General features: G+C 33.1%; 1 protein-coding gene across 1 annotated transcript in view; it reads left to right on the top strand.

Annotated features, from left to right (window-relative positions):
• The window catches only part of LOC128656900 (uncharacterized), a 351,437-nt gene extending 336,411 nt beyond the window's left edge, over nt 1-15,026 (top strand). The window contains exons 11-14 of the mRNA XM_053711069.1: nt 4,217-4,274; nt 10,310-10,476; nt 11,948-12,038; nt 13,541-15,026. Of these exons, the coding sequence (XP_053567044.1) occupies nt 4,217-4,274; nt 10,310-10,476; nt 11,948-12,038; nt 13,541-13,609 (385 nt within the window). The 3' untranslated portion in view covers nt 13,610-15,026. The remainder of the gene's footprint in view (nt 1-4,216; nt 4,275-10,309; nt 10,477-11,947; nt 12,039-13,540) is intronic.
• The last annotated feature ends 542 nt before the right edge of the window (nt 15,027-15,568 follow it).

The following is a 15,568-nucleotide window of genomic DNA, read 5'->3' on the forward strand; positions in this document are numbered from 1 at the left end:
ATTGAGCTGATGATACAATTATGAGTGTGATAAATCTAGAAACGCTGTTCTGTTTACACATTTTATTGCCATCTTTACTAAGTACAGTTAAAAGTCCCCAAAGCCAGAATTTCAAAATCCATAATTATTCCGAAATCCAAACTCTTTTATATTTATTTTTTTAAATAAAATTATTACAAATGACCATTTTTTTTCCCCATGTCAAAACCTCACAAAACTTTGTTTTTGCTTTCTAAAATGCAAATGGTCTATATTTATGTAAAACAACAAATATTTCTAATTACAGTACTGTACAATCTTTCTGATAGTACTAGTATGCATACATAAAGATTTTAAATGATATAAAACTACCATTAGGTTGAAGTTTAAGTTGTATTTTGACATGTAAACATTGCCTAAATTTTATAGATGCAAAAACTACAAATATTCTGAAATCCAAACCTTTTACGGTCCCAACTATTTTGGATAAAGAGTTTTATAGTAAAACAGGAAACGAGCAGAACAAGCACACATTAGTTTTAAAAAAGGTCTCTAAATCCAAAAGATCTATCAATTTCACTAGAAAAAAACATAAATATAGTTATAAAATACGGGACTGAATGGAAATGATAATACGTATATATATACAGTGTATTCTTTTTTAAAATAATTTTTTAAAATAAAGACACCTGTCAGGGTTTGTAAATTATTTCCCTTATTTCCAGTTGTTTATTCGGTCATCAGCCAATTTGTTTTTTGTTTTTTAGCTCCCATCTATTTTTTTTCCCACCTTCCTTTTCTCAGAAATGTTATTTTCTCAGAAAGGCAGTTTTGTCTTTCTGAAGATTCTGAATAAGTGGCCAATTTATGAAAGTGCGAGCGGACATGAAACAATGTAGCGTATTATCTCCGCCGCACAGCGATAAATGCAGACAGCATACAATAGGATCAGGCGGATTGATGTGCTCAGCCTCAGAGCAGGCGGACTAGTTATGGAGCAGCATAATTTCGGAGCTTGATAATTCGCCCCTAAGACTGAAACAAGCTTTATGAATTTCAAACTTTGTAGATTTGGGGTTAAATTACAAGTGAAGCGCTATTTATCGCTTCCGCTCGCATGCTAACTCCACTAGAAGTAAGAATTTTTCACGTGTAGGTTAGTTGAAAGTATAAAGTTTTCACTTGCACTGTAATCCAATGCGCACAAAAAGACAAACTTCAAATATCGCGATTGCATTAAAGGGACATGAAACCCACATTTTTTCTTTCATGATTTAGAAAGAGCATGCCATTCTAAACAACTTTCTAATTTCATTCCATTATCTCATTTGTTTTATTCTCTAGATATTCTTTGCTGAAAAGCATATCTAGATAGGCTCAGTAGCTGCTGATTGGTTCCTGCACATAGAAGCCCCATGTGATTGGCTCACCCATATGCTTTGCTTTTTCTTCAACTAAGGATATCTAAAAAATTAAGCAAAATATATAATAGAAGTAAATTGTAATGTTGTTTAAATTTGTATTCTCTATCTGAATCATGAAAGATTTTTTGGGGGTTTAGTGTCCCTTTAACGTATTCTCCTATAGAAGGCAATGGAACAAGAAAAGTGGGTGGGGGGGGGAATCAACACCCCACTCGCCCACAAAAACGCATTTTCTCAAGTGCGCTAACCTGACATGAAAATATGAATATTTCACATTCCAATATTCTTCACATAGCAGAACATGTTCTATGTATTCATAAATACATATTTCTACATATATCTAATGGTATTTTGGTAAAATATATATCTATACCTCTCTCTCTCTCCCTTTATTACCCATTCCCCAGCTTTGCACAGCCAACATGTTTATATTAATATACTTTTTACCTCTGTGATTACCTTGTATCTAAGCATCTTCTGACAGCCCCCTGATCACATGACTTTTTATTTATTATCTATTGACTTGCATTTTAGCCAATTAGTGCTGTGTTGTGCACAACCCACGGGCGTGAACACAATGTTATCTATATGGCTCACATGAACTAGCACCCCCAGTTGTGAAAGGTAATAAAAAAGCATGTCAAGAGGCTGGCCCTGTCTTTAGTGGATTAGAAACAGGCAGAAATTTAGAGGTTTAAATGTTATAAAATATATTAATATAACAATGTTGGTTGTGCAAAGCTGGGAAATTAGTATTAAAGGCATTATCTATCTTTTTCAACAATAACAATTTTGGTGTTGACTGTCCCTTTAACTGCAAAGGGCTCCAATGCACTTATATAGTGTATATGTCTATATATGTATACATATGTATTTATGTGTTTATATGTGAATATACAGTATGTCTGTAAATATATATACACATATAAACACATAAGTACCTCTGTACATACATATATATATATATATATATATATATATATATATATATAGAGGCATATCTCGGAATGATCCGATCGGGATGATTGACAGCCCCTGCTAGCGGACGATTGGTTGCCAGTGAGCAGGGGGCGGGATTGCACAAGCATTTCTGGTGAAATGCTTGTGCATTGAAAACTGTGGACAGTGTATGCTGTCCACCTACAGCGATGTCCAGCAGACATGATTCGCTACTGCGAATCATGTCCACTCAATATTTGATAAATGGAGCCTTAAGTATCAGTTGCTCACAGGCTTCAATTGGTAGACAGAGACCCAGCTAACAGATGTATTTTGTTTTTCTTGGCACAAGAATGTCATTTTTTAACCTCTTAACGTAGTTAGGACGTTGTATTTCGTCTGAATTTTGCTGGGCTTTAGCACCGAAGGACGAAATACAACATCCTAACCGCTTGGCTTTCCTGAAGCCACTGGCACTTCCCTGATGTGATGGCAGTCTGGAGGGCATGTCTAGCATCATAGGGACGCCTCCCTAACACGATCCTATCATTGAAATCTCGTAATCACGCGCACAATCGCGAGATTTCAATTTGTTTTCATCGGAACAGTTGTTCCAATGTAGACACGTTAACCCCGGCACGAAGGGTTAATATCACCTTTTTGATACAAGAAAAACATACTTTAATGTCTCATTAACCACCGAGACAAAGCTTTATATTAAAAGCTGTATACAAAGCATATTACCAATGTGTATTTTTAACATATTTCTAAATCTATAATTTTTGGTGAGATATTTAATTTGAGACAATTTACATTCCAGTTTATGATACTTAAAGGAGCCTTGTTGTCTAAAAATAAAATACCCTATTATTGAGAACATTTTACATGATATTCCTTTTCTTACTATTGTTTATTCCAGTTCACAAACTATTGTATGCAATACATTCCAATGAATTAGTATGGCTGCCCTTTAAATGATATATTTTTTCACAAGGATTTTCACAGACCATCACAAAATCAAAAGATACACACTGCAAGCCAATGTAAAACATGGCTGTTAATTGGTTCAGTATTGATAACAACTGCCTAATTTGTCTGATTGATTTTCACTTAACCTATAATTTCAAGAAATGCTCAATTAACAATCTCACATCAATTTGAGCAATTGTATAATTACCATTTTAAACATCCAAACATTTCATTGCAATCAAATGATAATATTATGAGTGTATTTAATTTGAGTAGAATTTAAAACTGTGATTTGTGATGTATTCTTGACTTTTAGTTATCATTAAGCTATCATTAACATAAAAAGTAGTACAAAAAATATTTAAAGCCGGTAAAGTGCCCAATGTAATGTTGGTAAATTAGAAAAGGACAACAAAAATGAGAAAAGCTGCTAAAAAGGTGTTTACTGATGTATTGGTACCACAGTCAAATTTCCTAAATGCAAAGCACCAGTAAATACATAGATTTGCATAATCAACAAATGCATGATAAAAAAACTATGCAATAGCATTTAATCTTTTCTGACAAATTTCAGTTATGTCTATTTCCATTCTTCCTGTACCATGTGACAGCCATTAGCCAATTACAAATGCATATACAGTACATATATTCTGTGAATTCTTGCTCATGCTCAGTAGGAGATGGTGTCTCAAAAAGTCTAAATATAAAAATACTGTGCACATTTTGTAAATTGGAAAATTATTTAAAATTCCCTACTCTATCTGAATCATGAAAGTTTAATGTCCCTTTAAGTTAGGCCTGGTTAGGAAAATTACAAAATACAGCAGCTGTTGTGTATTCTGTAAGGAACAAATCACCTCTTTTTACTGAATTTGCTTTTCTCTGTTTGCTGCTAAACTGAACAGGCTGCTTGAAAAAAACGGACAGTTTGCTGACTTTGAAGAACACAGCGTCAGAGATCTGGTCAGTCTTTAATTGCTACCTGTTTGCTTGTTTGAAACATGAATGGTTAATCTGTTATGTAAAAGTATGAAACAGTGATTGTATTACATAACAATATTATGCTGCTATGGGACACTAGAGACACACTGATAATAAAAATGATAATTAGAAAAAGAATGATTAAAGATAAAATTACATTTTGTATACCATATCAAAGTCCAAAAAATAATTAAAGAGTTAAAAATAATTTAAAAAAAATAAACTGTAAGATGTCTTCTGCAGTACAAACATTATATAATATTAAACTATATTTCTAGTAAATTTGTGCACTTATTTTTAAAGTAATTTCAACAGTGGTATCTCTAGTGCATTAGGAGGGAAGGGCAAATTCCGCCCATTCAATATGACTGGTAGCCTTAAAGGGACACTAAACCCAATTTTTTTTCTTTTGTGATTCAGATAGAGCATACATTTTTAAGCAACTTTCTAATTTACTCCTATTATCAATTTTTCTTCTCTTGCTATCTTTATTTGAAATAAAAGCCATCTAAGCTTTTTTGGGTTAAAAACTCTGCACAGTACTTTTTGATTGATTGATGGATTTTTTCCACCAATCAGCAAGGACAACCCAGGTTGTTCACCAAAATGGGCCGGCATCTAAACTTAGATTCTTGCATTTCAAATAAAGATACCAAGAGAATAAAGAAAATGTGATAATAGGAGTAAATTAGAAAGTTGCTTAAAAATTCATGCTCTATCTGAATCGCAAAAGAAAAATTTTGGGTTCAGTGTCCCTTTAATAATTAATCCTTTAAAAATTTGGAATGTTTGACGAACATTATACATTTGGTTTTTGAAGCAGAATTTGACATTTCTCTATGTAGAAAGGGACATTTGAATATCAAATATATTTGATTAAAAAATAAATCAATAAATAACCCGTTTAATCTAACAAAATGAAAGGGACAAAAAAATAAAAATGGTCTATTACACCTTTGAACATCTTATTTTTTTAAACAAATTATCATTGGTGTAACTATATACCAGTTAAATGAAAATGGAGAACAATACTATCAAATAAATAAATGATGATATTTTCATAGAGACAGGAAAAGTCAGTTACAAAGTAATGTTCATTTAAAGGGACAGTTAAATCAAACATTTTCTCCCCTTTAATTGGTTCCCTATAATCCACTTTACCTGCTGGAGTGTATTACATTGTTTACAAGTATTTCCTTTAGCCTTATTTTGGCATTTTAAATTTTTTATTTAGCCTGTGGTAACCCCATCTATTCTGAAAGTTTCTGGCCTTAAATCCAAGCTATAGATAAGCTGTGTAAATACAGCCAGCAGAAGAAATTATACTCCCAGTGGGGTATAGAAATAAGGTAATAAAATGTTAATTTTCCATTGTTCTCTCCAAGTATTGGCCTTTGGTTTATAGACAGATATAAGATAAAGAAGCATGTTTATGTACACAATGTGATAAAACAATGAGATCTGATTATACCTACAAGCTCAACCCATTTTATTAGGTTGTGGCTTTAAAACACAACACCAGCTATTTCATATACACAAATAAACCTTAAAAAGCAAATTTTCATGCATTGTATAGTCTGCAGTTGGTAAAAAAGTAATAGGAAACACATTAAAGGATAAACAATTTTACAGTATACTGTCCCTTTAGCTGTGTACTGTTTGAGGTCTTTTTTTTTTTTTTTTAACCAACTTCATGGTTAAAGTCATTGTAAACATTGTTCTAAACAAAAAAATACATTACAGCCAATCAGATTACAGTTTTGAAAAGTCAGTCAAAGACAGATGCTATATTCACGTTAGTAAAAGTCAATGTCATTTTTAAACAAGCCATCTTTGGGAGAATAGGTTAGCTTAAAGGGACACTGAACTCAAAAAAAAATTATTTTGTGATTCAGATAGAGCATGCAATTTTAAGCAACTTTCTAATTGACTCCTATTATCAATTTGTCTTCATTCTCTTGGTATCTTTATTTGAAATGCAAGAATGTAAGTTTAGATGCCGGCCCATTTTTGGTGAACAAACTGGGTTGTTTTTGCTGATTGGTGGATAAATTCACCCACCAATAAACAAGTGCTTTCCATGGGTCTGAACCCAAAAAATAGCTAAGATGCCTTCTTTTTCAAATAAAGAAAGCAAGAGAACTAAGAAAAATTGATAATAGGTGTAAATTAGAAAGTTGATTAAAATTGCATGCTCTATCTGAATCACGAAAGAAAAAAATTGGGTTCAGTGTCCCTTTAAACCCATGTTAAAGTGGTCAAGTACGGACAGCTTAAGCTCTTTTCAAATAGGTAAGCAAGTTTAAATAAGATCAAACCCCATTACTAAAGACACACTTGGTATGGATCTTTGTTACTCCGGATGAAGATAAAGCTGATGATTGAGCCATACACACTTATAGGGCTGCATTTATCAAACACAGACAGATAGGACCGTACATATTTGTCCCTGTCCGTCCCACCTCTCCTCTGGCGGGCAGCAATATGCTGCCCAAATTTAACATTTCACATGAGCGCTCCTTTGTGCTCGTGTGCAACCTTGCCCCATGCCCGTTCACAGCCAACCATGCGCCAGCAGGAACTATCAATTTCCCCGGTCAGACGAGATCAGGGTAAGGAAGCAGCAGTCTGATGACCGCTGCTTGATAAATACTGGTTGTAGCTTCTCTTGTGCGAACAAGCAGTAGAAGGGAGGAGAAGGGCTTGATAAATCAAGCCCATAATATCCTTGATTGACTTACTAGGAGTATCTTACTAGGTATGGAAGTGCACATATTGCAAAACTTTGTGTTATCTAAAGGAAATAATTTGTTAAAAACAGAGCTTTTTTTTTTTTTTTTTTTTTTACACAAGAATGTACCACTAACATTTAAATGCTTATTCTCGTGGATTAATATTTTGGATGTGTTGTTCAAATTAAATGTTATACTCAATATTCAAATGCTCGATCTGATATAGAGAAATCTAAGATTAATTTGCACAAAGTTACACTTGTTCTAATAAAACATTTGAATATTTTATGAATGAAAACCAAGGGGATCTATCACTTGAATGTAAAGTAAAAAAAAAAAAAACACATTTGCTCATCGTACATCATATTCGCACCATTTATTTTTTTCTGTATTCATCATTGAATAAAGATGTGTTCACCATAAATCAGAGCTATAACCTGTTAGGAGAAATTAATTTTAATTTACCTCGCACCCGAGCGGTCGGTTTTCTACACTTGTTTCTTCCCAAAATGACTTTAGCATGAAAATTGTTTCTTACATACTTTTTGACGACAGCTACACTGATTATCGCTAGAGACTGGAAGCGAGTCTCACCCCCTTCGCTTCAGGCAGTTCTCAATCACGTGAAATGTATTAGGAGAATGGAGGAGTATGCATTTAGATTTAAAGATAAACTACACTTATATCACAAAATTTGGGCACAATGGAATTAAATGTTCCCGGACTGAGAACAATTTTTTTTTTCTCGCTTCTTTTCTTCGTCCCCGCTACATTACATCTCCCATACCCCTCTCTCTTTCCCTCCCCGTCACCTTAAAATTATACATTGATAATAATATGGTGTAACTAGAAAGAGTTTTATCTTTATCTAGAGGATAGCAATTTACACACCATAAATGTAAACTATTATGAACCACTAAACAGTTATTTATAAGCATGAATAACCTCAAATATGTGTTGTATTGGAAAGGCATTGATTTGTTTTACATTTGATTTGTATATCACTAATATCACTATAATAGGCAATATAGTTTCTATAAGAGGTTATTTTGATGGTTAAATGTATAATAAAAATATTGAGGTACTGCTGTGTCAAATCTGAGATGTACGGTGTGGTTATAGCATAACTACATAGACTAATGTAAACTCTATATTGCTGCATAAGCTAATACATTCGGATATACTGTACATTGTGTTGCTTTATACTTATGTATGCTGAAACTGTAATACCTTATTAAAAAATTATTTTTGAAAAAAAAAAACACAGCTAAAACTTATGGATTTGTATGTACTATTTTATCTTTGGCTTAGCAAACACACACCAGCCAGTGCTCACTAAAAAATAATACATATTACTTGCTTAGCCTGAGGATGGATAGATTTTTTGACTGATATAAATGATACTAATGTACAAAACTGCACATATTTGGTTTTGATTTGACTAATAGTCAGACTATCCGATATATATATATAACGTTTTATAATCTCCCTAAATATTTATTTTGTATATGCCACATATCCTTTTACATTTAAAACGAAAAACTGTTAAATTGAAATGGAATTGAATTATTTAATTATTATAAATGTTATATAAAATATTTAGTCATGTGGTTATGAGTAATGAAAGAACTTTGCAATATGTGTTCATTATTTATTTTGCCCCCCTCTCATGTAATTTAGCTCTGAAAATTAAGGGTTTAATTATTTTCCAAATTTAAAATGCACCTGCAAATGTCTTAAAGATAACCTTGCTACATAGTTATCCACAGTTGGCTTAAACTGATTACAAATGTAAAGCAATGTACTTTATACTACTAACTTTATGACAGTGGATAGGCTTGTGTCTGCAGACTAAAGCCCAGAATGGATCATCCATATATGGCAAATGGGGGATAGAGTTTAGCTATAGAAAAACAACTGCAATAAAAAGGATGCTATTCTATAGCAACACGGCAGAACTATATCTTGAAGGGACATTAAACACTAAATAAATCCTTGATAGAATGATGTATTTAGATTAAATATTAGCATGTATTTTTTTTTAAATGACATTAGTTTTTAAAATATTGAAAAAATAAGGGTAACATTCTAATGTCCAAAAAGCAGTGGGCGCCACCATATTGTAACTTAGGTTTCTTTTTCTGCTAAGGCCAATTACGGACAGTTATAATCAGTCTGATCCCGGGTCAGTCCAGAGCCAAAATACCTGACAATTCTCCTCTGAACATGGGAAACGGCAACCCCAGGCGATCCTTTCAACTGTGTCTGCACTAGGGATGGGTGAATGTGTTTATGTTCGAATTCGAATGTTAGAACGAATGTTATTGTAGAAATTCGATTTACATAATCGAATGTTGATAAGAACGAATATTCATAAAAATTCTATTATTGATTGTTATTTACAGTTTTTGAACGTGACATTCGAATTCGAATGTGACATTCGAATTCGAATATTACATTTATAAAACACAGTATTAGACTAGAAATACTATTTCGAATTCAAATGTGACATTCGAATTCGAATATAGCATTTGAATTCGAATATTACATTTTTAAAACACAGTTGTAGACCAGAAATATTATTTTGAATTCGAATGTGACATTCGAATTTGAATGTTTCATTCAAATTCGAATATTACATTTCAAAATTTAATGTGATATAAAATACATAGCTAAACATTCTATTATTCAAACTAATATTTTCGAATCTTATTGAAAAATTGGAAAACGAAAATTCGAAAATAGAATGTTAGAATGTTATATAAACATTCAAAATTAGATTTGAACGAACGAATGTATCAAAATGCGGTTTAAATTTCAAATATTTAGAAACATTCACCCATCCCTAGTCTGCACATCCATTTTTAACAGAAATTTGGAATGCCCACAATATTCAGAATTTAATTACAGCGAAAGGAAACAACATAAATAATGAAAGCATATTGCAAAGTTGTTTTACTACATACAATTAAACATATCTCAAAGTTTTAATGCCCCTTTAATTACAAGGTGGTTACCGTTCCTTTTAACTGTGTCTTCTCTATTGACAAGAATTTTGTTCTTACTACCTGGGCTATTGTTGCTAACTGATTTTTTGCCTAAATGTACTAAATATTTCAAGAATAAAGGTGTTTTATCATAAACTAAAATGGAGTAGTCCTACATTATAATGCATGTGAAACTACCATAAGAGATATTAGCCTTTAATGTGGTCCAAACAGATTGAGACTCTGGTGCACAATGTATAATGGTTTAATAAGTACGGTGTTTTTATTATTTTACTAGTTAGATCATCTGTATCCAAATGAGAACCAAAAAACAGATGAAAAACACAGCAAAACACTGCAAATTGTAGGTCCTGAGCAGATGCAAGGGGACATTTCTAAAAGTAAACTCCACAAAGAAAAAAATACAGAGTCAGTGCTGTGTAAAACAGAAGTTACAAAGGAAATGTGAGTTTTACAAACTGATTTTGTGTAAAATATTTTTTAATAACGGAACACCATTTTGTTAATTTTGTTTTTGTCTCCTATGTGTGTTAAAAGTAGACCAACTCAAAGAACGTGTAATAATTTGCATTTTATCTATATGTACATAAATGACAATATATACAATTTTTAAATTGTACTATAATGCATTATAGTGGCACATCTTGTATGTCTTGTCTATGAAGAAATTTAACTTGATTGTACTAGATCAGTGCTTTTTAAACTGTGTGTGTGTGGGGGGGGGGGGGGATTCCCTTAAGAGTTTTGTGGGAGTCCCCACAAGATTTGATAATTTACTGTGAGTGTGTGTATGTTATGAATGAGTGTGTGTATGTTATGAATGAGTGTGTGTATTTATGAGTGAGTGTATGTATGTATGAGTGTGTGTGTGTATTTATCAGTGAGTGTGTGTATTTATGAGTGAGTGTATGTATGTATGAGTGTGTGTGTGTATGTATGAGTGTGTGTGTATTTATGAGTGTGTGTGTGTATGTATAAGTGTATGTGTATTTATGAATGAGTGTATGTATGTATGTGTGTGTGTATTTATGAGTGAGTGTGTATTTATGAGTGAGTGTATGTTTGAGTGTATGTGTATTTATGAATGAGTGTATGTGTATTTATGAATGAGTGTATGTATGTAAGAGTGTGTGTGTATTTATGAGTGAGTGTATGTATGTATGTGTGTGTGTATTTATCAGTGAGTTAGTGTATGTATGAGTGTGTGTATGTATGAGTGTGTGTATGTATGAGTGTATGTTTATTTATGAATGAGTGTATGTAAGAGTGTGAGTGTATTTATCAGTGAGTGTATGTGTATTTCTGAATTAGTGTATGTATGTAAGAGTGTGTGTGTATTTATCAGTGAGTGTATGTATGTTTGAGTGTATGTGTATTTATGAATGAGTGTATGTATGTGACTATGTGTGCGTTTAAGAGTGAATGTGAGTTTGAGTGAGTAACTTTTTCTCTGTATTTTGCTTATTGTTAGATTTTGTACCTGTTCAAATGAAAGAAAAAAAAATTGGTTTCATATCCCTTTAATAAAAGTTACGTTTTATCAAATGCGGCTGCCACTTAGGATTTATTCTGGCATGAGTGTTTAAATGTGCATCCTTTTTTAAAGATGGTCTAATTGTGAAAAGTGTATAGTAAACAAAGCACCTTTCCAATTAATTTGGATATTACAAAGAATAATAGACTTATGTGCCTATGTCCTATAGCCATGTGACACAAATAATAACTAGAGGAGACAGCCTGACAGTAGAGCCATTGATATATTGTGTGTTTTCAAATGTTCCATTAATCACATTCAAATTGTACTGTGCCACTCTGACAGATCTTGTTGTAAATTGTAAATAATTCAAACCTTATTCAATTAATGTAGTTTTAACTTCTGCATTTGATTTGAGTAAATTGTTAATCTCTACATTAGAGCTGAACAGCCAAGTCAATGTCCAAATGGTACCACTCAAGAAAGAGTACCACTTTCTATGGATGAAATTCGGATAAATTACCCTTCTCTGGTAAGTAGATTATTAGCATTAATATTGGTATCTGGTTAATATCAGTTGGGTCAAGTTTATCTCACCTTACAAATCATAATTTTATATTAATAGGAAAAGAACTAGATTAAGGGGAAACACTCAAAAATATTTGTATTTTTAAATATGTTAGCATAATAAAAAGTAGGGTTTAATATGTATTGTCCATACTCAGAACTGATTTAGAGTATATCATACAGTTGAAGGTAGGGGTCTGAAGCAGCAATGCAGAAGCTTCTTGTTTGCATAGCCTTTCTGTAACTGGTATTTAAAGGTACACTAAAGTCAAAATTAAACTTTCACTATTCTGATAGAGCACGGAATTTTAAACAACGTTACAATTCACTTCCATTGTCTAAATGTGCACAATTTTTTTATATGAACACTTTCTGAGGCAACAGAGGCACCACTTTTTGAGGTATCCTTTGTTGAAGGATCAGTAATGTACTATTGGGGGTCTATTTATGAAGCAGCGGATGCTGCTTCAGACCCACTCCGCTTCAGTTCCGGCTAAAGCGGAAGTTAAGAAGCAGTGGTCCTAAGACCGCTGCTCCTTAACTCATCCGCCACTTCTGAGGTGGCGGACAGCAATCCGCCCGATCGAATACGATCGGACTGACTAACACCCCCTGCCAGCGGCCGCGAATCTGCAGGGGGTGGTATTGCTGTCGGCATTTATCGATGTGCGGGGGACATGATCCGCTATGTCGGATCATGTCCGTCTGCATATTAATAAATGGACCCCATGGGAGCTAAGTGAGCCAATGACGAGAGGTGTGTGTGTGTGAATATATATATATATATATATATATATATGTGTGTGTGTGTGTATGCAGCAACCAATCAGCAGCATTGCTAATCCTGAGCCTACCTAAGTATGCATTTTAACAAAGGATACAAAGAGAATTAAGCAAATTAGATAAAAGAAGTAAATTGGAAAGTTGTTGGAAATTGTATGCTCTATCTGAATTATGAATTTTTTATTTTTTGTTTCATGCCCCTTTAAATAAAGGAAGGTATTTAAATGTAAGCAAGAATAAGTAAAAAAAAAAAAAAATACCCCTACCTGTACCAAAATATATCCTTGATGTTTAGAAACATCTGAACAATCAAACACAAATATTTGCTTTGGGGGGACAAACTGTTCACTTTGATACAATCAGAAGGATATTTTTAATGTAATCTTTTAACATTAGTGCTATTTGCTTATATAATGCCATTAAAGGGACATTAAACAGCTGGGTACAACTACAGTAGGATGGTTACTACTCACCATGCTATTGTTTTCCCTCCTGTACCTGCAGCTCTTTTTAAAGCTGTTCTCTTATTTTTCCTCATTGTATGCAGGAGGAAAACAATATCATAATGAGTAGTAAACATTCTATTGAAGATCAATGTCCCTTTAAATCTCTTGTTTATCATTTAATAATAGAGAAACTATATTCTGATGCATTATTATTCATGGTCTTTTGTGTCTGTTTTAGGAGTCAGTAAAAACAAAGTACTGGGTGAATTACACGAACAAACAAGAAGAAGCAACAATAAAGTTTTAGTTCTACAATTCTAGAACTCTGCTTAAAGATTTGTCATTTGTGATCAAAGAGATTAAAGGGACAGTCAACACCAGAATTTTTGTTGTTTTAAAAGATAAATAATCCCTTAATTACCAATTCCCCAGTTTTGCATAACCAACACTGTTATAATTATACACATTTTACCTCTGTAATTACCTTGTATCTAAGCCTCAGCAGACTGCCCCCTTATTTCAGTTCTTTTGACAGACTTGCATTTTAGCCAATCAGAGCTGTCTCCATGGTAAATTCACGTGCATGAGCTCACTGTTATCTATATGAGACACACAAACTAACGCCCTCTAGTGGTGAAAAACTATCAAAATGCATTCAGATTAGAGGCGGCCTTCAAGGTCTAAGAAATTAGCATATGAACCTCCTAGGTTTAGCTTTCAACTAAGAATACCAAGAGAACAAAGCAAAATTGGTGATAAAAGTAAACTGGAAAGTTGTTTAAATTTACATGCCCTATTTGAAACATGAAAGTTTTTTTTTGGACTTTCCCTTTAAAGAAAACTTAATATTTCTATTCATTTTAACATATTGTCTTCCACTATCTAATGTTTAAACTTCCGAATATGTTTCTGTATCTATTCTATGTGTCCTTGTTATTAAAATCATCTCTGATATCAACAAAATAACTTGTTTCTGCATTACGGAAATTCATATTGACAAGAAGCTGAAAAAGTGATACAATATATATTTTGTGTATTTATTTAAAAAAAAAGTCTGTTTCTTTAACTTGTTAATAAATTTAGACAATGGGCTCCATTTATTTAAGACCGCTGCTCCTTAACCTCTCCGCCACCTTTTAGGTGACGGATTGAAATCATCCCAATCCAATTGGCCGCCAGTGAGCAAGGGGGCGGAATTGCACAAGCTTTACACTAGAAATGCTTGTGCAATGATAACTGCGGACATCGTATGCTGTCTGCATTTAGCAATGCCTAGCGGACATGATTCGCTATATATCACCCTTCCTCAGTCTAAAGAAGCTCTTATCCAGTAATCTGATCATTATTAACAGGTTGTGTTCTCACATATCCAATAGGTGATATTCACAGTGGTCCAGTATTTTAATTTCCTATAGTAATATATGTGTTCTTTAGTACCCATAACAGAAGTAAAAACCACATCAGTTTGGATCCATTTTGCATAAATACCAGTACAATGTTTCTGGAGCTAGCACTCACTTATTTTTTATACAAAAAAAGAATGCTTAAAGGGCCACTAAAAGCAGTAGAATTGTATAATTTAACAAGTGCATAATAAAAATGCAATGATTTAAAGGGACATTGTACACTAAATTTTTCTTTGCATAAATGTTTTGTAGATGATCCATTTATATAGCCCATCTGGTGGTGTGTTTTTTTTTAATAAAAATATATAGTTTTGTTTATTTTTTTAAGAACATTGTGCTGATTTTCAGACTCCCAACCAAGCCCCACAGTATACGCACGTTTACAGACTCCTGTAGGCTCCTGTTTATGTTATCTGTCTTTTCATATGCAGGGGAGGTGGGAGGTGGGTAGTGTCTGCTCTTTTTGTTTATCCAGCCCCTTTCACTGGCTGTCCCAGCCTAACCTCATCAACAGTGCTAAACTGGGAGCGTCTAAGTAAGTTTTTAAAACATTTTATACTGGATTTTCAGACCAGTATTTGTGCATAATCTTCTTTATAGTAGTGTCTATTACAAGCAGTGATATGAAAATGGTTGTATACTGTCCCTTTAACACCTACTCTGAATTTCAAATAGGCAGTGGATTTTTTCTGGCAAGTTTATTTTTTCTCACATTTTCCATCTCACTGTATCATGTGACAGACATCAGCCAATCAGAAACTAGTATACGTATACCCTGTGAGATTGTGCACATGCTCAGTAGGAGCTTGTTCCCATGAAAGTGTGTTTATATAAAGACAAATTAGAGACAGATATATATA

This window comes from Bombina bombina, chromosome 4 (genome assembly GCF_027579735.1).
Source record: "Bombina bombina isolate aBomBom1 chromosome 4, aBomBom1.pri, whole genome shotgun sequence".
In the NCBI taxonomy this organism is placed as follows: domain Eukaryota; kingdom Metazoa; phylum Chordata; class Amphibia; order Anura; family Bombinatoridae; genus Bombina; species Bombina bombina.